This window comes from Zonotrichia albicollis, chromosome 5 (assembly GCF_047830755.1).
Source record: "Zonotrichia albicollis isolate bZonAlb1 chromosome 5, bZonAlb1.hap1, whole genome shotgun sequence".
NCBI classification, from domain to species: domain Eukaryota; kingdom Metazoa; phylum Chordata; class Aves; order Passeriformes; family Passerellidae; genus Zonotrichia; species Zonotrichia albicollis.
The window spans coordinates 71,075,767-71,088,928 of record NC_133823.1 but is presented as its reverse complement, the minus strand read 5'-3'; the positions used below and the strand labels follow the sequence as shown (position 1 = coordinate 71,088,928).

Below are 13,162 nucleotides of genomic sequence, written 5' to 3'. Positions count from 1 at the left end.
AGAACCTTGTGAAGTGAAAGGTGCCAGAAGTTTTGGGGAGGTTATGGGTGAGGGTTTTCCTTTGCCAAAATTGTCTTTTTGTCTTGTATTTCTTCTAGGAATTAATATAAGGACATAAAGGTGTGGATGAAGTGCCTTAAAATAGCTTCACTGCTTGTGTTCTTTTCTGTTCTCCTTTTAAGGTGACATCATAAGGCCTTACTTTGCCTTTTGTGCTGTGATAAATGGTGTTTGCTACAAGACTGGGCTGGGAAGGAACAAGAAGGAATCTAAATTAAATGCAGCTAAACTGGCTCTTGCTGAGCTACTCAACCTGGATAATACAGGGGCAAAGTCTTTTGAAGATTCAGGTAAATATTGCAGCAACACCTAATTAGAACTTGAAATGCTTGGCTTAACAGCAGCCTATGCCAGACATCTATGGTTTTATTAAATGCTGCAGTATTGGCCTCTGCCAGGTTTTTTGAATCCTTGGGGCAAATCTGTAGTTTGATTCTGAAACTGGTTTTTATTTTTGTCATTTGTGTATTGAGAGTTGCATCAGCTGATGCCAGGAACACTGAAGGAATTAATTCGTTGCTGTTGCACTTGATTTGCTACTCACTGGGTGCAGCAACAAGAAGTACATCTCAAGTGGGTTTGAATTTTTATGATTAAAAGGCTTCCCCACTGAGATACTGCTTTCAACAGAGTTCACTTGCCATAATGTTTTATCTTACCTTGAGTTTTGCTGTCTGAATCATTCTAAGCTTACAGGGACTTAAAAGTCAGAAGAGCAAGTTCATAGAGAATTAGAAAGTTTGACTTGCTGCAAGTAATGTGAGATTCATGTTTAGAAATTAGGCATGTCCATCCCACTTGAAAATGTTCTTAAAATTCGTAGCTTTTTCCTGTGTTCCTGCTGAGCCTCGACCTCCAGGAAACTCTGCTTGTGTTTCAAGAACTGGTAAGGAATAGTCTTGCTTTTCCTCTCTTGATTCAAATTGCTCAGCAAATAGTTTCTTTTTAAAAATTATTCATCTTTTAATACCCTTAGTGCTTCTCTATGTTGTTAGTATTGTTTTAAACATATTTGAAGGCTGTAAGAACTCATATTACTAGGTCAATTCTACAATACGACACACCTTCAGTAAATGGCTTGAATTTCTGTCACCAGTCCAGGTGATAGAAATAGCAGCAATATTCTCTGTCCTTACTTGAGCTAGTGTGCAGTAGGTGATCCACCTTGGGCTAAATCTGTTGTTACTGTAATGGATGATAAAAACATCAAGTATTTGGGTGTTCTTGAGCTTTTTTTTATTCCTAGGGATCTTAAGAATCCCAAAAATACGTGTGGTTGTGCTTATACCATGTGTTCAGGGATACATTTGGCAAGTTGCTCGTGTCTGTTATTTCTGGTACCTGTAAATTTGTGTCTTGATGGATTCTGTTGTTCCATTTAGGAGGAGAACATATCTATCAAAAGCTCTCACAAATGCTGGAGGAAGTGTTCAACCGCCTGACCAGCCAACACCCCGAGTACCAAAGCTGTGGCAGCTCCCTGGCTGCCTTCATCATTGAGAAGGGCAAGTCTGGCTTGGTTGGGAGCTTTGGGGAGTGCGGAGGGGAACGTATGTGGCCCGAAGTTTAGAATCCGACTAGCTGAGGGTGAAAGGCCGACGCCCCTCTGCAATTCCTGGCCAGCACCCTTCCGGAGTCTGAGGGCCTCGGGCTGTGCTGGCTGCGGACTGGCGTACCTCGCTGGTATAGGAGAGGAACGGAACTGACCATTTCCCGGGGGTTAAACATCGGTTTATTGACGGTGATGCCGCATCCAAACACCGGGAAACCATCCGGGAAAAAGTTTTTTTTCATAGGGGGTGAAAACAGGATTATAAAGCAAGGGGGTGGGTACAGACAGAGCCAATCAGGAAAGGTGAGGGGATGAACTTCACAGAACTGACACTCCATGGAGACTAATAATCAAAAGGTAAAGGAGGTGTCCTGGGACCCCAGCCAACCACCATCTCTAGAGAGGAGAAGGTTCTCGAAACCTGGGAGGAGGAAGGGAGTGATTGACTGGACAGGGAGGAAACAACTTTCACTTATAAGGGAAACCAAGGGGAGAAGCAATTACATATCAGCAACTATGAATAGCAGTTGCTATAGCAACTTAGCTGACAGGCTAGCAGTGGCGGGAAAAACTGGGGGAACGAAACCATTTTACACATAATAGGGGAGAACAATACATAAATTGGGGGAATAACACAAGAAACTTAACAACACACTACCACAGGGGAGGGGGAACACTGAGAGCTTGGTGGGCAGCCAGCCCCGATGAGCCCCCCACCCTGTCTGCTTTTAGGGGGGCAGCACGAGGTGGTGGCTCTGGGGACGGGAGAATGCAACTACAGCCGGCGCGTGGAGTCCTGCGGGCGGCTCCTGCACGACAGCCATGCCATCGTCACTGCCAGGCGTTCCCTGCTCAGGTGGGAGTGTCCCTGCAGATCCTTCCCTTGCTGCCCCTCTGTGCCACTGGCACTTGAGTTCTATACTTATGGAAACAAATAATAAATAATAATGCAAACGCGTATCCAGATTATATATAATCATTTATTAAAGTATTCGATGTAAAATACATAATTTGCTTTTATTTTAGATACTTGTACAGGCACCTTTTGCTGTTCTATAACAAAAATCCAGCCAAGGCAGATAGATCCATATTTTGCACAGCACCAGGCTCGAAGCTGCTTACCATAAAGCAGAACATAACTCTGTCTCTGTACATGAACCAGCTTCCAAAAGGAACTGCTCAGTTAAAATCAGAGCTGTAAGTACCATGGCATTTCCTGAGATAATAGTGGAAGGTGAATTTTTATTTTTGTTTTGGGAACATTAATGTACAGGGTAGTCATGATATATATGCAGTACGGCTCAATGTGGTGATACAGAAAATTTCTTTGTGGGTTATATAAGTTCTTGGTTTTGTTTGTTACAGACAATGAGCTGTTAACCCCTTTCCCAAGATAGTAATAAAATACTATGAAATCATGAAATTAACCATTGAGCAAGTGGATGTAATGACCTAATGCCATCAAATGCACTACAAGATTGGAGTACAAAAAGCCTTGAATTGAAACCAAAGGCTCTGCTTTGATGTCTTACCTCTTTGTAACTATGGGAAAAAACTGTTTTGCTTCAGAACAACCACTGGTTTGTCTCCCTTAGGTGTTGTATCTACTTACTTAAATATTTTGAATCACGGCGTGAGTTATGTTTTTAAGGAGATTTTAAGAACCTTACAGCTGTTACAGTGTGAGTAGACAAAAAGTGTCAGCTTGTTTGCAGCTGTTTGATTTTTTTAATGTGTGCATTAAAATTAGACTGGTGGCTAAGATTATATTGAGTGGCCATTTCCTATTTAAATACTGATTTCAGTATTCTAGGCACTTGAGCAGCTCAGTCTGGTGTTTGTAAGAATTACAGACATTGAAGGTAACACAAGGCCTAGATGTAGTGGTGATTTTTTTGTCAAAAGCAGCCTTAGCTAGCGCTTACTGCAATCTCTGATCAGAGTGATGAAATCCCTTCTCCCATCCTGCCACAGGCATCTGGGTCCCCAGTCCATCTCTGCTTACGAAGCCAGCGAACAGCTGAGTCTGCACGTTGCCCTGGAAGGCAGGATTTACCTGGCTGTCTGCTGTCCCCCCAAGACTGTCAGAGTGAGCAGCATGTCAGCTGGGGACAAACTCACCAAGTGGGAGGTGGTTGGTCTTCAGGGAGCCTTGCTGAGCCACTTCATCGAGCCTGTGTACATCAGCAACATTCTCGTGGGTATGTTCAGTGCCAGCTCCACGTGGGGGGTTTGTTTCTGTATTCCAGTTTGGTTGCATTTTATAAAGCATGAACTAAACCAAAGGTACTTGGAAGAATTAAGAATTGTTCTTTGAGATGCAGTGAACCAAAGTGTATTTGTTTAGTAGGCAGTCAGAAGTGCTGTTGAATGTGAGGTAATGTGGGCAAACTCCTCAACATATTTTCTAGTCTGGAAGGTTGAAATTCTGTTTGAGTAGGGAACGTAAAGAGCTGGTGAAAAACAGTGGTTCAAAACAGAAAACATTTTCCAGTAAAAATGATGGTGCCTCCAGAGAAGAAAATGGGAAATCATTTCTGTTCTGTGAATTGAATATTGGAACTGATCTTTACAAGCATGAATTTTATGGGAAAAATGACTATAATAGATTAAGAATGCAGAAATATCTGCATTTTTAACTATTTAATTTGATGTGCTTGCATGTGGCTGATCTTGTCCTGTTCACTAGGAAATGGAAGTTGTAAGGACACAAAGGGACTGGACATAACCATAAAGCAGCGTCTTGATGATGAACTCATTTCGAAGCTTCCTGTGCATTACCTGGTCAACAGATCTCACATTTACTTGGTGAAAGCTGCACTGCCAATCCAAACAGATTTGAACCAGTGGTCGCTTAGTTTGAATTGGACATTGTCAGATGCATCCTTGGAGGTTGTGGATGGATTAAGTGGGAAAACCACTGAAAGGTCAGTCTTTATCTTCATTTTAATTGATATAATGGGTTTGTGCTGGCTTATTGGAGTATTCAGTTTTCTAAGCTATGAGAGAAATTCTCTCCTGTGTTAATTGAAAGCATCCTGTGATTAGGTGAAGTTTTAGAGATCTTGTAAGCTCACAGTGAGATTCCAAGACACCGAACAAAACAGATTGCCTGTAGTAGTGAAAATGTTTTATCTTTCACCATGCATAAAACTAATTGGGATTCCACTTGAGATGGGTTCCAGCACGGTGGCATTCACCAGGTGTTAGTGGGGAGGGGAAAACCCCTGTGAGGCTCAGAGCATCTCCTGCAGTGGGTTTGTTCCTGAGTTCCATGGCCATTTCCCCGCTCTGCCCGCAGCTCCCCGTTCCGCAGCGGCGCCTGCCTGGCCAGCCGCCTCTGCAAGGCCGCCATGTTCAGCCGCTTCAGGATGCTCGCCAGGGAGGCAGGACGGGCTGAGCTGCTCCAGTTTCCAACGTACCACGAGGCAAAGGTGAGCTGACATGGGGAGAGGTTCATTTTTGCAGTGTTTGTGCTCATTGCATGTTGGTGGTAGAGAACTCTGATCCCTCTGAGTAATTCTTGAGCTTTTTCTACACATCTCTCTCTAAACTGTAATTCTTGAGATTTTACAACGTCTGTTTTCTTCTTTTAGATTAAATCTCAGTTGTACCAGGAAGCTAAGAGCTTGCTGCAGAGCTACCTAGAGCAGCACAGTTACGGATCGTGGATTGTGAAGTCTCCACATATTGAACAGTTCAGTGATTGATGGAGGTGGATTAAATGTCAAGTTGGTTTGAATGATCTGTTTCCGTAAATAGAGTTCTGAGTAGTAAAATGTTCAACTTTCAAGTTGGTAGTTACTGGAAGAAAACAATTCCAGAACTGCTTCTTGTCAGTTTAAATGCAGTTATTAAACTACCTGTAGTAGTTCAGTCTTTTCCCAAAATTGATGTTTGCTCATAGGTGGGAGTTTCCAACAGCTTTGTAAAACTTTGTTCTGCTTTGCCCCCCCTGGTGCCACCTCATTTCCTCTCACTGACCCTGACTCCTACAAATCCCCACCCTGTGGAATTAACATGGTTTTTTCCTGATAGTTTCAGGATTTCTGTACATTGATTTCTTCTATTTCCTCCCTTTCTCATAACTTTAGAAAAGAAAAAAAAAACCAGTAAAAGCTGGATTTCTTTAGAAAAAAGGCATGCTAATATGAGAGTCTTCCAGGAAAAAAAAAAACACATGGACAATCTGTGCTTATCTGTAGGCATTTGTCCTTTGCTGGGAGTTTTGTTTAGTGTTAGTCTGCCAACTGGCTTATGGCTTATGTTGTTTGTGCTAGAAGAGTTAAATAATAATTTTTGTCCTTCCAAATGTGAAACCTGGAATGACTGGCTGTTGCTCAACTGTTTTGTGATAATTACTGGTTCTGGTAGTGGGTTTAAAGCATTATGCAGGTGTCAAAGCTGTAATTGAGAAAGTAATGCAATGTAGTACAGAAGTCTCCAGAAACAAGATTTTTTCAGCTTTTGTGATTTGCCTCAAACCCCATCAGCATTAATGCTTATGGATGAGTTGGACTCTTGCACTGAAGATGACTTCATCACTGCACTGACAAGTCCTTGTGAAATCATCTGCATACACAGTAACCTGGAAAATAGTGCCTGTCACAAGGGAATTTACTCCTTCTGAGTCCTGGTGGGAACATGGTAGCATTGGGAAGGTGTTGTTGCATGCCATGTTTGGAGTTGGCGTGGTGTTGTGAACAGTGGCGTGTTCAAGCTAGACAGTACACTTGGATTATGTTTGTGATTCCTGTAAATCATGTGAGGGGGGTCACACAGTGTTCCCATACATCAGGAATAGTGAGCATGGGGCTGTAGTCATGTTTCACCTTCTCAGTGTCAGAGGATTCTCAAAGAAGTTCCTCCTCCTGGTGTTTGTTTCTTTCCTTGATCTGTTCTTCCAGCTAATAGGAGAGTCTCCTGTTGGGATGATTGTATGCTGACTCACAAGTTGTTGAAACTCGCTGACCTGTTACTGCTTGGTCCTCGACCTTTTTTTTGGCTTATGTGCTCTCTTGTTTTCTGTTACTGTGCCTTAACTTTGGGGGTTGTGTGGTGATTTTTGGTTTATTGTGGCACATGTTCCACAGACTGTTTGTTCCATGTAATGTTTTCTAAGAATGCTTGGGAATGGCCATCGTGTTCCAGGCTAGAGCACAGTGTTGCCTTTTTGTAGCGGTGTTAAAAGTTCAATAAATGTCCTTGACAATGCATTAGCTTTACCTTCATACATAGGGGTGCTGGGAAGTGATATACATGTTAAATCTGACACACACATAGCATACCACACATGCATTCTGTACACTCCTGGATTACTTTTTATATGGCCTTAGTCTTCTGCTGAGGTATTGGCCCCAAGGTGTTTCCTGTAGTTGACCCAGAAGCCTTAAATATGTACAGGTACTGAGATTTTTTTGTGTGCTGCAGCCATTTTATTAATTGGACAGCAAACTGAAATTTCCATGGAACTTAGGTGCTGCCTTAGGAAGAGAGATATTTGTTAGTGGAAAGGATGTGTTTGGCTGGACATGATCACTGTGTCCTTGAGCAGTAGCTTGATGGCACCAGTGTAGGTCCAGTTCTTTTGCCTGGATTGTTCTTTGATTAAGTAGCAGCATATGCAGCATGCACCAAGCTAGTAAATGGAAGCATGGAGATGTTGTGTCCAGGTTTTTCCTTGGCTACTTCAGTAATTCCAACATGTATGATCTTAGAAGCTTGAGAGAGGAAAGAGTGCTGCAGTTGCAGTGCTGAGGCTGAAGCCATTCCCAGCAGATCCATGCCCACGGAGCAGGTGTGCATCACACAGATGTGGCACAGAGCAGACACAGGCAGGTGAGTACCAGCAGCAGCCTGTGGCAGGGCTCAGCCTCTCCCTTCCCTTCTTGAGGAGAACTGAGCTCTGGGGAGAAGAATGGATGTACACATGGAGTGTGGGGGTGTGCTTTCCAATTTATGGAGCTCTACCTGGACAGCTGGAGTGACACACAGTGACCTTTAGGAGTGGTACTTCCTGATTCTTGCCCCCACTGACACTCCCAGCCACATGCTGCTCTCTACTTCCATGCTTCTCCCTTCTGCAGTGGTGTGGAGTGGGGAACTGGGGGCAGAAAAGACAAAGGCCTTGGAGTTAAGAACAATTTACTGGAAACAGCAATGGTTCACATGGGGGAGAAAAAAACCCCAATAACAGACAATAGTGGACAGCTCCTTCCACCATTTTCTGAACCAGAAAGAAATCCTCCCTGGAAGAGGATCCCTCTCTGACATCCCTGGTGGTGATGTGAGGTGGTACTGAATGACTTCTGTGTCTTGGCTGTGCCCTCTCCTGGATGCTGCAGAAAGTCCTATCCTGGCTGGAACCAGAACATTATTCATCCTTTTTACACAGGAACACAGGTCTCATTTCCATAGCCAATGGCTCTCCCTCCAAGATGTTGGTTGAGTTAATTTGATCCATCTCTGTGGGTTCTATCTATCCTAGGTGGACACACAATACATACAGTATTACACAGTTCAACATTACAGACTGTTCTCCCCCAGAAATCAAATCCCCTTCAGGTACAAATTGTGTTTCCCCACCTCTGCATTACCTGCCATGTCCCCTGGGTTTTGGGGCAAAAAACAATCCTACAACTGGTTTTGCCTCTGCCTGAGGCAGGGCTAGTCCCCTGTTCAATGTCATGTGTCGTGTCACACCACGTCTCAGACCTGGTAAGTTCACATGCATGGCACCTAAGTGTCACATGCCACATATGTATACACCCCTGTCATGTCACATGCATTTCGTGGCACATGTCAGACATCTTGATCTGATACTAGAACTGTGCAATCAAGCAAGGGAAGGCAGGTCAGGAAATCAATTTTGATAACTCTTTTTAGGGGTTCTGTGGTTTTTATACAGCATAGTGGGTTTAGTAAAGTTCACCTTTATGCATTTTCAGATGCTTTTTAACAGCATCCTTTTGATCTAAAAACATCTTTTAAAGCTTGGGCAAATACAGAAGCTGGCCCTGCAGATGCTGTTTAACAATGTGGACCTTCCTATAATTAGGTGTAGATTTGACAGACATAACCATGTGTAGCACAAGCACCTTCCTCACACCTCAGCTAGTTCTTTGTGTCAGCAGTCTTTATACAAATATTTCTTTGAAAAAGCATCTTGAAATTCTTGCTGGAGGTGCTGTGTGGGGGGGAGCAAGGCAGCCTGAACATGGTTTGAAAATCCACAGCAGATCATGGCTACTGTACAAGTGTTATCCCCAGAAGTGGAGCCAGGACAGGCAAAGCCTCCCCTTTCCATGTCTGTGAACCTGCAGCTGTCTCAGAACAGCCCAACTCCAAAGCAGTTTGTGCAGACCAAATGCCACAAAAAGTGTATGTAGTTCCACACTGCTTGTGTTTGTGAAATTGTTAGCCCCAGCTTCTGCCTTTCCTTATGAATACACAGGTGAATATCTCTTTACCGTCCTTTCTTGCTTTCTGAACTATTTGACTCTTCCTGCCTTACCCAACACTTGCTGTTTAGGGATTTAGGAAATGTTGTGGTTATTCCATGTGGGATGTCCAGCTGCACAGACTGACTCTGGGGTAGATTTTACCCATCTGCCAAAGCTGAGGGCTCTTGGGCTTAAGAAAATAATAAAGAAAGCCTTATTTATTAAGAGAATTGTTTCTAATGAAAACTGCTTCTTTGCCCTTTCTGGTTGTCGAGAGCTAGAGCAGCATTACCACAACACTGCCCACAGAGAAACGTCTGAGCTGATTCTGGAAGAGGTTTGTTTGCAAAGCCACGTGTTGTGGCTGATGCTGTTTCTTTCCACATGCTGCATTTAAGAATTTTTGGAGTAAGAAGGTATCTGTGTAAAGAGAAAAATTTTTCTACAAAGATTACCAAGGTAGAAGGAATTCTTATGCAGAAGTTTCTTGCCTGTTTTCTCATATGTGTCCTGTATTCAAGTATTTTTGTTGTTACTGTCATCTGATTTGAGGGGAGGGTGGGGCTTGTCTGTTTGTGGCTGAGGTGACTGACAGTATTTACGTTCCTGAGTCCTTGTGGGTGGGGACAGAGCACTCCTTCACCGTGGGAAGAGAAGATGAGTAGAGAACCAGACGGCAGTGCTGTGAGTATTTTCCCAGTTTTGGCAGAAAGCTGTCATTAACACCCATTTTTTCTTTGCAGCATGCAAGGAAACTGCTGTTTTTTCCATTGTTAGTCTGGTTTTAAGTCTAAGGTGAAGTACCCACCAGGGAAAGCACATCAAAGTCTAAACGATGATAGATGATAGCTGCTGTAGTAGGCTGATTTTCATCAATTATAGCCTGCCTTGTTAGTATTGACTTGGGGCTTTTGTGTAGTAAAAAGTGCTCTTACATTGTTTCCTTGTCACAGAACTGAGTCCATCTGCGTTGGGAGTAAGGACATTTCTGAGGTTCCATGGAAAGATTTCTGACATTGCAGTGTGTTCACTTGGATTTGTACATTAATCTTCAATTTCATGTCAGTTTTGTGTTCTGGGACCTCAGTTACCTGCACTGTTGTTATTTCGAGTGTGTTACTGTTCCCATAACGCTTCCCTGTCTCTGAAGAATTTTGGGGAGTATTTATTTTGCTTACACCAATGAGAAAAATGTGTCCTGCAGGAAGCTTGTGTAGCTAAGTAGAATAGCTCAGGAAAAAAATGAAGGTTTCTTTTATGAGGGGAAGCAATTTAATATTCTAAACCTTGTGCTGTATGCCAGCATAAACTGGCATTTTATATTGCTTAAAAAAGGTTATCTGCAGATGTCTTGTTTTGGGCCTGGTACCTGCACACTTGCATGCTGCTGAACACTTCATTGGGGGTTTTTGTGTGTTTTTTAGAAAAATAGAGTATTAAGTGAGTATTAATTAATAGAGTATTAAGTCCTTTAAAAGGACAGTATCATAACAAAGAAGACTCTAGACATGATTTTTATATGTCTGTGACATTTATTAAATATAATCCACAATAACTTTTAATAGCTTTTTCAATAAATAGTTGTCTCAGGTTGATGACAAAGTGAAAATTAAGTTTTCCAAAGAACATTGAGCCCCTAGGGCTTACCAAAAGGATCAAGTGTGATCTTAGAACAGACTCTTACCACCCACATTAAGAACATTTAGTGATCCCAAAATGGACAACAAGCTAGTAGTATGCCACATGGCAAAATATATAAATTATTCAGAATTAAATATTTCAATAAATAATGTAGCAGTATAAAAATAAAAATGGTTATACAATTTCTTTCTGCATAGATTGCAAGAATCTGGTCATTTCTTGGTGAAATTCAGGAAACTTTTTCTTCTCATTGGCTTCACACTTCTTGCATGTCAGGTTTGAGAAATTAAGGTCCTGCAATACAGAGAATTTTATTGATTGATGATAACTTCCTTGCTAGCTGGTTTTAACAATGATACTTGAACTTCTATAAAGATTTTTCTTTAACAAAAAACAACCCTTAATATTTCTAGCCTGAGGAGTACTATAAAATGCTACAAGGATGTCTAGGCCATGGATTTTAGTCTAGTAGTATGACAGAGTTCTGACTGCATTCATCCCTGAGCCCTCCAGTCATAAACTTTTCTGAAAACTGGCACAGTTTTCAAAGCCATTGCTATGTAAATATTTGTTATGCTCCTAAAAGCAAGCTTTTGTCAGCATAAGATGCTTGGCATGATTCAGCAAAGAAAATACCATCTTTAGTTAAATGTTGGCTTGTATGACCCCTAGGGCTCAAATGTATTTTACTGTATTAGATTACCATGCAAATAGATGTTTTCACATAGTTCATAAAAAAAAAATCCTGTATTTTATGGGTTGGTAACACAGATCTTGATACATGAACATGCTGGTTCTGGCATGGTTTTTCACTAATGGTGAAACACTTTTTTATTTCTTTTTTTTTTTTTTTTGGTAGCACTTGTAAAAGATGGCCTACCATAAAATCCTCAAGATTCTTCTGGATATTTATTACAGGTTGCTGTTTGTCCTCTTCCAGATCTTGTTTCAAGACCTCCAGTTCTTTCAGGAAGCATGCTAGAGTTGTGTGGTTGCACTCCTAGAAGAGTCAGTGAAATTGTTATATTTATGACTTGTTTTCCTTGTTCCACTTCCAAAATCTCAGTTCCCTGGGTTTTTTGTCCTCATCTCAGGATAAAAAATTGTTTTCTGCACTGTATTACACTTCATTTGTTGCCCTCAAAGTTATATTGGGAGATGTTATACGGGGCCTTAATTCTGTAGCTTTTGAAAAGTAACTTTCACAAGACACTTGAAGTGTTGCAATATCTCTTGGGGCCCCAAAGCTGCAATATTTACTCCTGAAGCGAGCCTTACTCCTGGCTGCTATCTGAAAATCACGGGTTAGCAAACAGGTGGCCTCTCCTAGAGACATCTTGAATTGATGCATTTTGGTTGCTCTATCTAATGTCTGCATCACAGCTGGTTTTTGAACAGGGTAAATAACTTTGCCCACCACTTTTGCAAGCTATTTCAGGCACTCCCTGATAATGCCTTACCGATCAGCCCCAAACATTTGCATTTAAGACTTGGAGCTCTGAGATAGCCAGGTCTTAATGCTGCCAGTAGATGAGAAAAGGGGCATAGATAAGGAAGTGGTTGCAGAATCTGACTTTAAATCTATACTGAAACAAAAGTGTTTTTAAGTGAGAAGTCTTCTGAATTAGAAACTTACCAGAGGTTCAAAGCAGCTAACAGATAACTTGTGTAAAGCTTTTAACTACTTGCCAGTACTAAATAATTAATGCTCTTGTTGATTGGGCTGTTTGCACGCTGAATGAAAGGCAGTACAAATCAGCAGGCTGTCTGCAGTACAGCTGTATTTGGAATAATCTCTGCACACTGCTGAGCTGAGTTTCAGAGAGAGGTGAGCCCAGTGATGGTGTTCTTGTGCCAATAAGCCTCAGCTATTAACTCAGTGCTATACAGCATGGTGTACAGCTTATGCATCCAGAAGGGCTTGGTTAAGTTGTATTCATGAAGAGAATTAAGTAGAGCATACCTGAGTTTCATCATTGATGGGGTGCAGAAAACTTAACCAATTTAAACAGAACCAACCAGTGGCTCTGCCTCTAGTTTAGATAAAATGTAGGTGATTTCATGTGGATATTGCTTTAATCTATTTTCAAGTCTGGTTTCATTCTCAGAATTGTTCCTGTGTTAGAGCTAACAGTATTTGCCTCCTGCAAATCTTATACCATCTTTAAATTTTCATGAACCATTTTTTTCCTATGAATTCAAGCATGTTTGAGCAGGATGAATGAAGTATTAATTTTGTGTTCCTTATTGCACAGAGGCAATGAGATAATATTGCATGTCAACCTTTCAATGCTTGAGAATAAAAAGGAAAATCAGAAGTTCCTTTAAGAAATTGCACTCCCTAAATTGAATTAAAACCAAACAGAAAATTCAAACTCACCTGTCTGTCATTCGGTGTGTAAAAGTCAAGAAAATTCTGTAGAGAAGGAGGGGGGAAAGTTAATTTTTCTGAAAAAATTACATAGAA

General features: G+C 41.6%; 1 protein-coding gene across 2 annotated transcripts in view; it reads left to right on the top strand.

Moving 5' to 3' along the window:
* ADAD1 (adenosine deaminase domain containing 1) overlaps positions 1–13,162 on the top strand; it is a 49,059-nt gene that overhangs the window by 2,253 nt on the left and 33,644 nt on the right. The window contains exons 3-11 of one of the 2 annotated variants that reach the window (XM_074542037.1): positions 183–350; positions 884–946; positions 1,443–1,565; positions 2,345–2,468; positions 2,639–2,809; positions 3,587–3,813; positions 4,302–4,539; positions 4,914–5,046; positions 5,209–9,738. In XM_074542037.1, the coding sequence (XP_074398138.1) occupies positions 183–350; positions 884–946; positions 1,443–1,565; positions 2,345–2,468; positions 2,639–2,809; positions 3,587–3,813; positions 4,302–4,539; positions 4,914–5,046; positions 5,209–5,322 (1,361 nt within the window). In that variant the 3' untranslated portion in view covers positions 5,323–9,738. Of the gene's footprint in view, positions 1–182; positions 351–883; positions 947–1,442; positions 1,566–2,344; positions 2,469–2,638; positions 2,810–3,586; positions 3,814–4,301; positions 4,540–4,913; positions 5,047–5,208; positions 11,436–13,162 lie in introns of those variants that run through there. The other variant, XM_074542038.1, reaches the window with a different exon arrangement.